Source organism: Engraulis encrasicolus, chromosome 19 (assembly GCF_034702125.1).
Source record: "Engraulis encrasicolus isolate BLACKSEA-1 chromosome 19, IST_EnEncr_1.0, whole genome shotgun sequence".
Classification (NCBI taxonomy): Eukaryota; Metazoa; Chordata; class Actinopteri; order Clupeiformes; family Engraulidae; genus Engraulis; species Engraulis encrasicolus.
Genome location: NC_085875.1, coordinates 3,443,589 through 3,459,281, shown reverse-complemented (window position 1 = coordinate 3,459,281; position 15,693 = coordinate 3,443,589). Strand labels below are relative to the sequence as shown.

At 41.9% G+C, this 15,693-nt stretch overlaps 1 protein-coding gene across 1 annotated transcript in view; it reads left to right on the top strand.

The window, feature by feature from the left end:
* Positions 1-15,693, top strand: part of fancm (FA complementation group M) — a 65,056-nt gene that overhangs the window by 30,739 nt on the left and 18,624 nt on the right. Inside the window, 9 exon segments of the mRNA XM_063183454.1 lie at positions 2,386-2,517; positions 3,174-3,306; positions 4,301-4,393; positions 4,996-5,104; positions 5,967-6,123; positions 6,516-6,722; positions 7,289-7,532; positions 11,481-11,617; positions 11,776-11,958. Of these exon segments, the coding sequence (XP_063039524.1) occupies positions 2,386-2,517; positions 3,174-3,306; positions 4,301-4,393; positions 4,996-5,104; positions 5,967-6,123; positions 6,516-6,722; positions 7,289-7,532; positions 11,481-11,617; positions 11,776-11,958 (1,395 nt within the window).

Here is a 15,693-nt window from a genome sequence, read left to right as displayed (position 1 = left end):
GGCAGACCGGAACCTGGTCACGTTAGGTGCCCATAGCAACCTATTATGTTGGCATATCTCTATATACTTAAAGAATCTCTGTCGATACCGTATCGTATCGTCATGGAGGCTGTGATTTACACCCCTACTGGGCTGTAAGAGAGGTTTATTTGGTGGATGACACTCACAAACTCCATTCCTCTATGCACCTCATCTGTGAGAGGCAGGCAGTCCTCTGATGATTGATTTCAATTTGACTAATAATCTCTTTACATAACAAGCAGTGGCAGGCACAGGCACATCAATCCCTGTTCGTTGTATTAACTACTGCAGTGGAATTAACTTGGTAGAGGTAAAATTGCAATCACTTTGTTAACTGACTAAAGAGGTTCCAAAATCTCACCCAGCCAGTGGAGCTTTTAAGTGCACATCTAATTACTTAGTTATCTTCCACACACCACACTCTTCCGTCTTGTTGGTGCGTCTCTGGAATAATCAAGTAGTTAGGAAATGGATCGCACTCAGTTTTATTCTTCTTTCTTACTCTTTTCTTTTAATTCAAACATTGCAGGGACAGACAGACGTTTCGGCTGCAAGAGCTGGCTAATTTCTTGCATTATCTCATCTACTGTTTCTCTGACTTAGTCAGACCAAATGCCAACGATGCAATGAGAGTTTCAACATGGAAACTTTGACACTGTTCATAAATTCCGGAATACTCGTCTGATGGAATGTTTTTAATGTTCTGACCAAATGTGATTCTCTTTTCCCCATCAAGTTGCCCATTATCATTGATCAGAGCCTTAATTTCGATTCGATATTGATTTCTTAGGCAAACGATTCGATTATACTAGAGTAGATACTGAAGAATGTTCCACGATTCGATTCAATCCGATTTGATTAAAATAAATGGTTTTTTTTTTTTACCTTACAGGCTAGGCTGTATAAACTTTTAAAGAAATGTACAAAAGCTAAAATATCAGCATGCAATTTATTTTGAGGAACATTGTTATTACAGTCCATATTATTATTGCATGAACATAATAAAATGCCTCACAAAATGAGTGCAATAATGACTAAAATAGATTAAGCGATTAATAATGGCAAATCGATTCTCTTGTGGACAAATTTAATCGCCGGCTGTAGGATCGAGGCACCAATACGAATTAGTGTTGCACCGATACCGATACCAGTATCGGCCGGGGCCCCGATACTGCACTAAAATGGTGGTATCGGTATCGGCCGATACCAACGAATAGGGCACCAATACCATTTACAAATGCTAGTATGACAGTTAAACGGAGCCTTGATCTTAGTCATTTTATATCATAGGTATTTAAAAGTATAAACAGTTCTACTGGTGTAGGCAGCAGCCTGACAAAGCCATAATAGCAATGATGTTACATCCAAGTAGTAGCCTATATAACTTTTCATATATATACTGTATATACATTTCGAACAGAGTAGTATCGGTATGGTATCGGTATCGGCCGATACTGCACAATCAGGTATCGGGTATCGGTATCGGGGCTGAAAAATGGTATCGGTGCAACACTAATACGAATCGATTATTTTGGGCTACTTCACAGTGACTAGACCCAGGGATGACTGGAGCACTCAGCAACGTTTTAAGAGGTTTTTTTATTTTGGTGCACAAAGTGACTGACATTTCGGCGTACCTGCGCCTTCCTTTGACTCTGAGGAAGGCGCAGGTACGTCAGTTTGTCTTGATACTGCTGTCCTCGACTGTGAGCACCTCCAAGGCTGAAGCGCAGATATTCCCTTTACAAATCGATTATTATTTACATCCCTATTGCCATGTGTCTGTCTGCAATTGTTGGAAAATGAATGAATGCGTCAATTAGCAGGGATTACAATCAGCAAGTTGTTCAAATTATTACAAGAACATGGCGACGGCATGACTTTCATGCTGATGTTATCTGTGTGTATGAAACTTATTTTTCTGATATGGGAATGCTTCAATAGTTTCAAAGATTTCAATGCTTGTATAGCTGACTCTGTTCCCATTTAGTTGGACTTCCATGGAAAAATATTGAACTTTGCTCTCCATATTCATGTCCTGCTCTTTGTCTGCAGTAAAAAAAAAAAAAAAAGTATATGTAAATTCATGGTGTAAGTACAACACTAGCACACGCATGCTATTACATAGCTGTTACACCAGTTACTCCATTGTACCTAATGAGGTAGATGAACTATGTGGTACTGAAAAACACTAAAAACTTAACAAGGGCTCACCACAAACTTGCTCCAACCAGTCAGCTGATCATAAGACAAGTACACAGATCTACTGGTTACTCAGATAAGTTACCCGTCTTGGAAGCAAACTGTACTACTTTTTTCTTTTCTTTTTAAAACTTTTAACACCCTTGTTTATCTGTGCCACAGGTCCTTGAGAGGTTCATGTCCCGTTTGCTGCAGTTGAACCTGATGTGTCATCGTGACCTACGCTCCCTCACCAAGTACCAGCTCATCCTTTCTCGCCAGCAGTTCCGCAGCAACCCACCACCACAAGTACAGGTACAATCACCACAGCAACCCACCACCATAAGTACAGGTACAATCACCACAGCAACCCACCACCACAAGTACAGGTACAATCACCGCAGCAACCCACCACCACAAGTACAGGTACAATCACCACAGCAACCCACCACCACAAGTACAGGTACAATCACCACAGCAACCCACCACCACAAGTACAGGTACAATCACCGCAGCAACCCACCACCTCAAGTGCAGGTACAATCACTTACAAAGGCCCAGAATATACAGTGCCGTGACATTGCAAGCGCATGCAGGTTTTATGGGATTATTCTGCATTTTATGTTTGCATGGGTCATCCTTGTTTAATGTGTTAATTTGTTTGGTGATCTGAAAATGTTAAGTGTGCCAAATGTGCAAAAATTTGAAAAATCAGTAGGGGGGGAAAAACACATGCACTGTCGTTTAAAAAAAGAAATCAATGACTGAAAAATTAATGTCGTTCAAATTTCACAATTGTTGTTGAGTTTACATCAAATGTTTTTTTTTATCAATTACAGCACATTGTATTACTCTGTGTATGAAATGTTCTTAGAAATAAAATTGCCTTGCCTTGCCTTGCCTTGCCTTGCCTTGTTATGGCATCAGCCAAGGATATCCTGCCCTGATTTGCCCGATTGTATTGCTAACAGGTTGCCCAGTACGGTGCGTTGGAGGGAGACTTTGCTTTGTGCATCAGCTTGTACCATGGTTATGAACTGCTCATGCAAATGGGCCTGCGGTCGCTCTACCTCTTCCTGCACGGCATCATGGGAGGAGGAAAAGGTAATAACAGGAAGGAATTCTTACACACCTCCTTAGGCCATGTGCATAGGAGTGCAACCACTGGGTCACCAACGTTGAGACGATAAAGTCTCCCACACACTGTTCGCATTTGCAGAGTTTTACTTGCGACGTTTCGGTGTAATGACCTTCTTCAAGCAGTTGAAATTAATTGCTTGAAGAAGGACATTGGACCGAAACGTCGCAAGTAAAACCCTGCAAATGCGAACAGTGTGCAGGAGCCTTTATCGTCTCAAAGGAGGAAAAGGTAATTACAGGAGAAAGGGAGATATTTATGACCGTATACTGTCATGAGTAGTGGAAAGAGTAGAAGTGATTATGCCTGATGAAGACCCTGTTGGGTCAAAAAGTTGTATGGCCTGAATAAATGTTCAAAGTGGAGCTGCAGTGTGTGCGGACTTCTACTCTTTCCACTATCAGATACTCTTTTGTTCTTTGGCCTCCTCTTTTGAAGATCGTATGCCGTCATGACCAATGTAGCATTGATTTTGATTCAAACTTATTGAAAATTGTATGTGTGCAGTAATGAGTGTGCTATGATAAAAAATACCTTTTTTATTTTTATTTTTATTTAGGAGCTTTTATGCCTTTATTTGATAGGACAGTCTGAAATGGTGACAGGAGACGGGGTGGGATGGGGAAATGACCCCGGCCGGACTTGAACGGCCGGGGTCGGTGACCATCCTCAATGCTGTTTGTTATACACCAAAACACATTTTTGTGCAGTACAAGTAAATAGGCAGTGTGTTTGCTTTTACTCTTTTTTTTGTTCTGTACTTTCATGAGCCGTAATGAGTAATCACTACATTCATCTGCCGAGAGTTGGGTTGAAAATGAAAGAGATTCTATGTCTAAAAAAAAAGAAAAAGACAAAAGACAACGGATTTCTGTAAAAACACACCCCTACTTAACATGTCTTTATGTTACGTACAGTATAACATGTAGATGTGTATCTTCTTGCTTTCTATGAATATAGAAACATCTCGAGTCAGAAGTGAGCTTCAGAGAAGCGCAGAGTTTATGGACCTGTACAAGGATATGGAGGCGGTCTTCCTTCCACCTGCTGCAGGTACTTCACATTCAACCCATTGATGTCGAAAGCACCTGCAAAAAACGCCTGCAGAATACCTAAGCCCTTGTTGGGAAAGTTGCCCTCAGCCTATAAAAGCCTAAATATCTTAGCCTCTGATGCACATAAAGCATGAAATAAGTTGCATTTAAACCCTTAGACCTTCATCTTGCATTAGAATGTGTTCATTCAGCTGTAACATACCCGCATTTTTATTAAAAAACTAAAATCTCAACAGCCTGAATGCAGCGTATATGTCTCTCCAGGCACCAAAGGTCAAACAACATATACGAGTCATCAGGCTAAAATGGGTTAAGTTAAGGAGAATGTTGCCCGATATACTATAATACTAAGTAATGTCCTGGTGATATAGTAGAGTAGAGTAGAGTAGAGTACTTTTATTAATCCCGAAGGAAATTAAGGTGTCTATCAGCTTACATAAATACACAAATACAAAACATACAGAAGGAATTATTCACATAATTGAACATTACAGGAAAAATATATCTTGAGTACTACCGCCACACATTATCTCACATACACACATGTTCTCTCTCTCACACACATATAATCCTGGTTTCCATGGTGTTCTCCTCCAGCAGGTGCTGCAGAGCAGGTCTTCTACAGTCATCCCAAACTGCAGAAGCTTGAGGAGGTGGTGCTGCAGCACTTCCAGACCTGCTCAGAGGCCGCAGGCAAGTAGCTACTCAAGTACTAGTAAGATAAGATGGTGCACTTTATGGTCTCTTGGGGACCGCTTTGGTTTTTATTCATGGGTCCCCTTGATAGGGCTGTAAATCACAGCCTCCATGACTAAAAGATTTGATATCGATAGGCAGTGATCCGATTATTTTCAATACTTAAGAATGCCCCGTGATTTGATACGATACAATTCGATTTGACTTGTATGGACCTAGGGCATTGGACAGGGGCCAGCGATTTGATTATTTTTGATTCTTAAGAATGCCCCACGATACGATTCGATTCGATCGTCGGCCATAGGATCATTGCATCGATAGATACATTAATTATTATTCACACCCCTACTATTGGAGGAAGGTTTGGGTGCAAAAGCAGAAATTGCCACGCTAATACTGTGAGAAGTGGCGTTCACAGTGCAATCAATGTAACCTGGGGGGGTATTTTGACTGCCTGATTGTTTCTCCATGCGTGTGAGTTTGGTTCTATGTAACGGAGGCCAACTAGCAGAGTGGGGCTCTACAGCCCCCCAGGGCTCAGTTGCAATTGAAGTGCGTTAGTCATTTTTATTATTTTGTACTAAGGGGGGCGTTGGCATGCTTATGATGAAGTCAAGGAGGCTTTGGGAAGCTTATGATGAGGTCAAGGGGGGCGTTTGTTCAATAAAGGTTGAGAACCACTTCTTTAAATGAAAGTTCATGCTTGTCTGTGCATGCTTAAAAATCTATGCATGATAATGGTGCTATTTTATGAAATGAAAGGGGTGTGTGGGTGTTAGTAGTTAGTAGCATGTTCAGTCCTGTTTTGTGAGCGTGCTAATTAGCGTGTTGCTAATGTCTACCGCAGCTTCTGAAGGAACGGGTCAGGCCACCAGCACGCGTGTCATGATTTTCTCCTCTTTCCGGGAGAGCGTCCAGGAGATCGCCAGCATACTGAATCGCCACCAGCCCCTCATCAAGGTCATGACCTTCATGGGCCAAGCTTCAGGCGGCAAAGGAGTGCGAGGGTTCACACAGAAGGAACAGTTAGAGGTACTACACATCAAGCTATTAACAACAAAAACATAAAAATAACACATATAAAGAAAAATATGCTTAATTGAACGGGCTAAATCTGAATTATGTAACAGAATTATGCATCAATTACAATTCAGCACCTCATCAGTAGGAATGCTATTGGTATAGTTTAGACAAAATTAGAAAAGTTTAACTCTTTAAAAAACACTTAACACCAGCACCAGCTAACACCAGCACTTGAACAAACAATCTGTAGGCCTCCTAAAAAAATAAGTAAGATCATTCAGGAAGTGTGTGTGTGATTTTTTGTTTTGTTTTGTGTATTGTGTCTTGCATTGCATTTTTTGTATGAATTGTGCTATTCAAGCGGTCATTATGATTAATAACGATACAATTCTGTTGTGTAGGTGGTCAGGCGTTTCAAGGAGGGCGGCTTCAATACGATTGTTTCGACGTGTGTGGGTGAAGAGGGCCTGGACATTGGCGAGGTGGACCTGATTGTGTGCTTTGACGCTCAGAAGAGCCCCATACGACTGGTGCAGCGCATGGGCCGCACAGGCCGACGCAGGCAGGGCCGCATCGTCGTCATCCTGGCACAGGGTCGGGAGGAAAGGGTGAGGAGAGGAGAGGAGAGGAGAGGAGGAACACCCCTCTGAGTGTGTGTGGCGTGCATGTGAATGTTAACCCTTTGAGGAGTAAGGAATCTACCACAGTTCTTCTAGAATTTTGCTTGAACATTCTACAGATCCCATGAAACTCTGTGAGTGCATTTATATGCTGTTCAGTATCCCGAATATGATTGGGATATTAAAGTATCCCCAATTTGTGTTTTAACACAGCAAAGTTGACAGAAGTATGATGTGAAAGTTCGATGACGGGTGTAAATCGCAGAGTACTGGCTACTGCGAAGACTGTAGGAAACACGCCAATGAGAGAGACTGAAACTGAAAAGCATGTCCTCCTGTTAAAATAAACCAACAAATTTGCACTTAACTGGAAAGTGACACTATAGATCTATTCAGCAATATGCCTTTACAATAATCATACTTTTGGTAGACATCGTAATGACCAAGGCAAGAGGAGCATTGTTTAACATTCCTCACTCTTGATGTGTGTGTGTGTCTGTCTGTCTTCCTGCCTGCCTGCCTGCCTGCCTGTCTGTCTGTCTGTCTGTCTGTAGACGTACAACCAGAGTCAGAGTAACCGTCGCAGTGTGAACAGGAGCATCCTGGAGAATAGCCGCTGCTTCCACATGTTCCTCAACAGCCCACGGATGCTTCCAGAGGGTCTGACCCCCACACTTCACAAGATGCACATCACCTGTGGACAGTTTGAGGCCAAAGACCTGACGAGCCGGCGTTCCAGCAAGGGCCGAAAGTCGATCACAGAGGGCCGAGAGGGCCTAGTGCACCCTGACACTTTAGGTGAGGCCTCATTGTATGCTCGGGTGGGGAACCTATGACCTGAGGGTGTCTTATCCTAGCCTGATTATCATCGACTCTCAAATCTCTTCGAGACTTGGTCTGACCAAGAATATAACAATTAACGTTTCCCAAATGGCATGGTTGACCCGCCTCCCTAGGTTTGCTACTGGTTGACTGGTTTCCAACAAAGTGGGTGGAGTCCCCGATTTTTATGGCAAAAACGGTATTTACATTGCTCTTGGCCTGACTAGAAGCAACGTCGAAGCAACGTCATAGGTGTTTCGTCACTAGGAGGGCATGGCCTGGCTAGTCTTATCCGGCTTCCAATATACTTTAAATGTCATGCAGTTTCACAGGAAATATGACATGCTTTGTAAAGAAATCTTAGAAATTGCATTTGCAATTCAATGAAGTTATATTTTCAGGGAACCTAGTGATAGTAGGGTCTGTTGTAAAGGTGGCTGCCTTCAATATAGGCCAAAAGTTCAGGGGGAAATCCTGGTTTGTGTTCAGTACAGCCCTTGGAGGACATGTAAAATTGGAAGTGACCCCCCAATGAAAAAGGTTCCCCACCCCATGTACTGTAATGACAGGGTGGCCGCGGGTCCTTAAAAAGTCTTAAAAAGTCTTAAATTTCATTTTTGTCAAATAAGGCCTTGAAAAGTCTTATTTTGTCTTAATTTTTCAACCCAAATGTCTTAAATGTGTGGAGCTTAATTTAGGGAGGAATAATTATGTCAGCCATTTGATGAACTTCGCGACGGAAATCGGGAGTTGTAGCCATGTAGTAGCCTGATAAACCAGACTAAATGTGGATGTCTAATTTAGTTTGGCCTCGATGCATAATACATCCGAAGATTTTTGATGAGAACAACCTTTCCTCAAAACCCTGCCTCTGATTCAAAACACATCTTTGCGTTGTAATTAGTTTGCCAGATTCTTGGCATTCTGGCTTCATTGAATCATTATGCGAGGCCAGACCCACCCGTAGACAAAACATTTTGCCGTTCAGCGGGTGGCGCTGGTTCACTAGGCTAGCCATGTAGTGTAATTTAGAACGCATTATTGAATTTTATTTAGTGTAAAGTTTCATTTTGTATAGTTTTGTGTTTTCAAACGGCTACATTAATGTAAATAACCAATTGTTTTTTTGTGCTTCATTTGAACCTGTGTATGATCTTGCAAGTTGGTCCTAATTTCATTTGGAAAATGGTATTGAAAAGTCTTAAAATGTCTTAATTTTGACTTGATGAAACCTGTGAACGCCGCGAGTTGGTCTTAATTTTATTTGGAAAATGGTATTGAAAAGTCTTAAAATGTCTTAATTTTGACTTGGTCAAACCTGTAGACACCCTGTAATGATGATTCAGGGGTCATCCAGGTAAAAATCACAATTCAACATCAGATATGGATGTATTGCTCTGTTCTTCTATTTTACCCAGAAAAGCATACATTCCCATATGATTTCCCTTGTACAAGTATCAAAGACCTTTAACCATGGATTCCAGACATTTTCAAATCATACAGTCCAACAGTGCCAGAGCATTTTCAGCATTTTGGATGTTTTTTCCAACACCCCACAGAAAATTTTATTATATGCCCATGAGCCTGTTCCAATGTTCGTACTTTCCGCCCTTCCCGCACTGTGTTTGGGTACACAGGGCGGTTCCATTTCTAATCGCGGCGGTGAAGTGTACTGTAAACTACCTGGATAACGGCCTCAAACTGGCCGTTTTTTGAAGTGTGGAGTTGTGTACACTTTTCACACTCAACGGCCGCCATGTTTATTACGTAGTTGAGTGTCAGATCGGTCAAACTGCCGAATCTCTGTGATGACAGCATAGTTTTGATTCCAAAGACAATAGTCATGTGTATAAGAGAAAGGGGTAACTTAAAAAAATTGTCAACATAAGGAACAGTGTCTTCCGTGGTGAATTGTATATTGGCGGTTGGTAAACTCCGATGACGCATGACAACTGTCATTTCCATGAAGTCCATGTTCTTCCTGTATAAGTTATGTCACTCTGCCGCCATCTTGTTGATGCCTTCGGGGTGCTATTTCGCGATTAGTAAGACCAGATCTGAGAGTCAATGGGAAAAATGAATGGGTAAACTGAGTACAGGACGAGAGGGAACCCAGCGGTTGTGAAAACCATATGGTTGAAACCGCCGTGAAAAGTTGAGCAATCTAGACTGCTTGGTTGTGTCATGCGAGTTAAAATAAAGCTATTTAAGCCACTTTTCTCACGTGTTTTTTTTACACTGCGCAGGGCAGGCGCAGTAGTTCCATAACGGCACGAAAGTGACAACTTTTCACAACTGAGCTCGTGCAACAATTCGCGTGCACCGATGCAGCTAGATGATTGGATCAATGGCAAAGCAGCTCAGCAGGCAGTTGGTTCTTGTTGCCAGAAAGGCGGGAGATGTGCGGGTAGACGCCATATTTGCGTTACGAATCTTCACCGTTAATTTCTATGGACACTTACGACAATGACCAATCTCCTCTTCCTAATAAAAATCTCTGATGAAGTGTATCAGACGTGAATTGGACCTGCACTTCACCCTCAAATGTAGCCGTTAAGTTGAGGGTGGAAAGTGCACTGTATCTCAGTACACAGTGCACAGTGTGCAGAATGGAACACGCTCCATGTCAACCACACCGTAGAAAACTGAATTGACGCACTTAAGCATCATTGTTGCTGAGAGTTCGGATCCAAAATGATGTGCTTCAGCGTCATTGGCATTAATTGAGTTAAATGGGTCAACAAGATGCTTTCCCATGTATCAAAGACCTTTAAATGGGTCAACAAGAAAGAATAGGCATGTACATTGAATACATATTCATCAGATTCATCAGGCAAAGTACAAAGCAAACTGCCCTCCTGACACATAATGTAGACAGGAATTACACAACACAGAATGCAGCGCTGCTCATACGTTTAAATACCCCTGTAAAATGTTTAGGCTTTTTTAGTCATTTTTGAAAGAATATTAATGAGAGCACAAATCCTTGTCTATCACTTGTGATTATAGTTTCAATTAAGTGATTTATTGCAAAACAACTATGTTTTGTCTTTCGAAATAACGATAACAACTTAAAGGTGCATCGTGTAAGATGGTGCCGCAGGGTGGCCAGAGTAGGTATTGCAACTATGCAGCTCATGGAAACTGTGCTGCCTATGGCCAAGTTTGATCTTTCATGAATATTTTCTGAATAATGAAACCAATATTTACTAGTATGACCAAAGCACAGTACGTTTTGCAGCGAAAAATGTCTATTCCTGGAAATTCACAATGGCAGAGACCATGGAGAAGATCCCCCTTTTCATGTATGAAAAGTGATATTTTCTCAGTCATATTGAATACTTAGAATTTGATGGTGGTGGTAGTATTTGTGAAAAAGGCAACATTTGTGAATGGGCAGCATGAATTCTGGAAATAACAAACATTATTACACTCTGCACCTTTAAAGTACATACATGTCCTCTTCCTGTATTTCATGAAATTGGTTTAATGAAAAGTTTAATCATTGGGGAATTACAACCCAAAATAGTCTGTTGACTTCCAAACTTGGTTTGCCATCGTAGAACACTTCGATTAATTGAGTTGCTCAATGACATCAGCTAATTCTTTGCAAGAAGTAACCCGACTCCTTGCGGAGTGATGTGAAACAACAATTGGCGGCCAAAAGTCTGTTGCCAGTGGACAGTGGTCTGATATAGAGTTCACACGCCTGTTCTTCAGAAATAACAGACATTGGGGAGTCACATTCAAATGAATGGCATGTTCTACAGTATGAACACGAGCCATGCAATAAATTGTACACATTACCCACAGTTAGTCAAAATTACTCAAAATGACACTTACAAAGTCAGACGAGAATGTGCATATATTTTATTTATTTACTGTCTATTTGTTTATTTTTGTTTTCTTATCTATCCATGTCAGCTGCTGAGGAGAGCCCGACCAAAGATGGCTTCCTGACTCCCAGGGAGTTTTCTCTGTGGTCGTCCACCATGAGGCTGGGAGAGGATGAGCCCCGGCCCACACTCCCCCGCTCACACTTCCTGTCTTTCTCAGAAGAGGTAAACCCCCCTTACTGAGCTTCACCAGCTTCGCTTTGCCCCCGTTCACTTTGCCAGGCTAAATTCATGCGTATGTGTCCCTGCCGTATACCCCCCCCACACACACACACATACGCACACACACAAAAGTAAAGTAACTCTACTGTTTTTTACTTCAGCAGGAGGAGGCTTTAGAAAAAGATGGACCCACGCAAGAGCTCTGCCTGTGGGAATGGAGGCATTGGCAGAACAGACCTCAGTACACACACAGCGTGGGGCACTCGGACCGATGTCTCCATTTCACGTCCATCATGGACCTGATTGACAACTTGAAGCAGGAGGAGGGAGCATCTGGAGGGCAGGTGGGTGGCAGCTGGAGTACCAAGAGTGATGCTGTCGCTTCAAACAGCAGCCTATCCGGTGACATGTCTTGTTTTTTTCGGGTCAATTTTCCACTTGGATCAGGCGTCACTCTTAGCTATTTAATCTCTGAGGGTGCTGGCCCAAAAATTACATTTAATGTTTCAAGAAGGAGCCCGCACCTTGCTTTTTATTGCAATGAAAAACACTGCTATGCAAGGTGCGGCCTCCTTGAATCATTGTTTTTTTTGTGGTGACATGTCTTGTTTTTCATGTGACGGACATTGTAGAAAGTGCAACGTTTGTTACATTTTGTAACAGACATCAAAGCCATATAAAGTCAAGTGTAGCCGTGCTTTAAAAATAACCCTTTTACCCTCCTGCATGTGTTGAAACCCCCAGAAACCTTGTTCCTGTATGTTTACTTACCATCTGATATGACCCTCTGGTGATCTATTTATAATCCAGTCAATCTAGCTTTAAAAAAAAGGCAAAACGTGGCACAAATTTCAATAGTTATTGCTCCTACTTTTTAGTGATTCTTAAACCTGGACTATTACTGCAATTCTCCATTTGGTTAATGAAGCTCATTTTTAGTTGTAAAATCCAGGGACGTTTGGGACAGAGGTGATTGTGGCAAGCTCTTCTGTCTTCTCTGAATGCACAGGTTGCTCATTAAAGAATCCAGAAAGAAAATTGAGAGAGCTAGGCAAAAAGAATGACTGGCCAGACTTTTTTTTTTTTAACCTTGCTCAATATATACTATATTGTATATAAAAAAAATCATTTTCATCCATTTAAAAAAAAAATCAGATTGAATTAAAAGCTTCTTATTAACCCATCGTGTCCTGGAGACACATATACGCTGCATTCAGGTTCTTGAGATTTGAGCTGTTTTATTAAAAATGTGTGTAAGTTAGAGCTGAATGAACACATTCTAATGCATAACGAGGATCCTAGCTTTTAAATGCAACGTATTTCATGTTTGTAACTTATGTGCTTCGTAGGCTGAGATATTTAGGATTTAATAGGCAGAGGGCACCCTTTCCCAAAAAGGGCTTAGGACAAAATGGGTTAAATGAAGCCCTGTGGTCTTCACAACTGGCATATATTCTACTGAACCACTACTGTACCACTGAAATGAGGTAATACCAGTAATATACTGATGGGTAATACACTGGAGGTAATCCACTGGCTGCTTACCTAAACTGACCTACATGGTGACCTTGATGGCTTTGTTTATGTGGCTGCCCTGCTTTACTGAGACCACATCGTGTATGACGCAGCAGGTGTGACTGTTGGGACCAATGCTGTACTGGGGTTTTCAACCAAAAGGCGGTCAGTGTGGTCTAATTGCAGACTGGCCTAGTTGTGAAGGTATTGCTCATAAGAACCTCATAATCGATGGGCTCTCCTCGTCCCCCCCCCCTCCATGGTTCAGAGCACACACACAGCTTGTTGCCGATAGATACGGCCTCCTCTGTTGCTAGCTAGACGGTTGACAGCAGCCTTGATTGAAGTGGTTGGAACACAATAACCGAGTGATATAAGGTGTGTTTTTCTAGCATGGAGTTTCTCAACTGGGGCGCTACTGCCCCTCAGGGGGCATTGGATCTTCACATTTGAAAGGTCAAATTGTTGGCATTAGGAACCCTGATCCACCTTGTGCATTAAACGCTAGATTGAAAGGTGATAACAGTACTGTAGGTCTATCAGTGACCTGGGTATGATTTATTTTCTTTCTTTTTTTAAGGGTTTTTTTTCAGGCTTTCAGGAAATAGAGAAAACTGAAGCACTCCTGTTTCTTTTTTTTACCTTATTCAAGGCAACAAAAAGACTGAACGGCGTGTTTCAACCTTCTTGGTTCACCTCAGGGTGCAGTCAATCAATTAATAGAATATATCACAGCGGCCCGTAGATCATGATGACAGATCACACACTTTGTATTGCAATTGGCAAAGTCGTTAATTTTCTATGGTTTTTGGTTATATGAGTCTTCATAAGAATATCCCACCTCTCTGAGGCCAGGTACAAGACAAAGGCGCATCTGATAATGGACATAGAAGATGTCCGCACACTGTAGCTCCGCTTTGAAAATGTATTCAGGTCATGCAACGTTTCGACCCAACAGGGTCTTCATCAGATACGTGACGAAACGGAGCTACAGTGAACTTCTACTCTTTCCACTTTTGGTTGAATATGTCCACAATTGGTCACTTTTAGAAACGTGTTTATTTACAGTGGCAGTAATGTCTGCAGTGGTCGGTGCCCTTTCGTTTCTGGATCCAGTAAGTCCTTGGGTGAAGGTGACTGGACCAGCATGTCCTGTAGAGTAGGCGCTCTCCTGGAATCAAAGGAAGGTTGGTTAGGACAGTGTTTCCCAACCAGGGGTACGTGTACCACTAGGGGTACGCGATTATACTGCAGGGGGTACTTGGGAAAATTTAATTTGAACAAATGCATGGAGCAAAGTCACACTGTAATGGGAAAAGCAATGTAAAATATGAGTTAGTGGGTACTCATGGTACAATGAAATGGTTTGGGGGGTACATGAGACACAAAAGGTTGGGAATCACTGGGTTAGGAAACTGTATGAGTAACATAGGATCCCCATGAATGGGACAAATGTATTCAGCCCCTCGTCTCTCTTTCTCTCAGTGCATCTAGTTGTCTTCAGAAGTTGCCTGATGATGGCAATTATCATCATAATGGTAAAATGTTTACCTAATGACAGAACAGTTACGTAACTTGACTCAATGATGAATTCAATTGTAGAGATCCATAGCTAAAAAATAGGGGAATCTCTACACGGGACAAGTGCCAGTGGTGAACTGCACAAATGTGGCCTCTATGCAAGGTCCGCCTTATGGACTGCCAAGAATAACACCATATGGCGCCCTGTTTGCCGTTTGCCAGGGACAGCAGACATATTGAAGAAGGTGCTCTGGTCAGGCCACAAAAATGATTAAAAGTTTGAGGCTGAATGCAGAGCACTATGTCTGGTGTAAAAGTGCCGCTGTACATCAGCCTCAACACCTCCTAGTAGTGGAATCATCATCCTCTGGCTGTGTTGTTTTTTTCCCAGCAGGGACAGGGAAGATACTAAGAGAGGATCGCAAAATGGCTGGGGTCAAATAAGGGGCATTTTTTTTTAAATAAAACCTGTTGGTGCATGCAAAAGACCTCAGGCTGGCATGATTCACCTTCATAAGACGATAATCCTACATAAAGTTAAGGGTGCAATGTTTTTTTTTTTTTAAACACAAAACATATTCAAGTGTTAAGAAGGACCAATTCAAAGCCCAGATCTGAAAAAATGCTGTTCACAAACACCATCTAACCGAACCGAGCTGAAGTTGTTTTTGCCATGAGGAACGGCTGTTCATTTTACTTCACGGCTTTCAACATTCTCATTTTTTTGTCGGCTAGGTGTGATTCCAAGAATCTTTGTTGTTATGGATTTGTTGCCATGGAAACTGTCCAGAGTGGCTTTTGTGTGCCGTGTCCTGTAGGCGTAGGGCCTCCTCGTCTCACCAACACAAAAGAGTCAAATGGCCTCAGAGACTGGCAACTCGATCAGCCAGATGACGCTTATTGGGTTTTGCAAACCTCATATGTACACTGGGAGGAGAAAGAGGTTGCATTAACAGCCAGATGGTATCTAATCTTAGTGGAGATTATCTGCATAATCACTGATTGTGAAATATGATTCTGCTAAATGTACATAGGCTTCATTG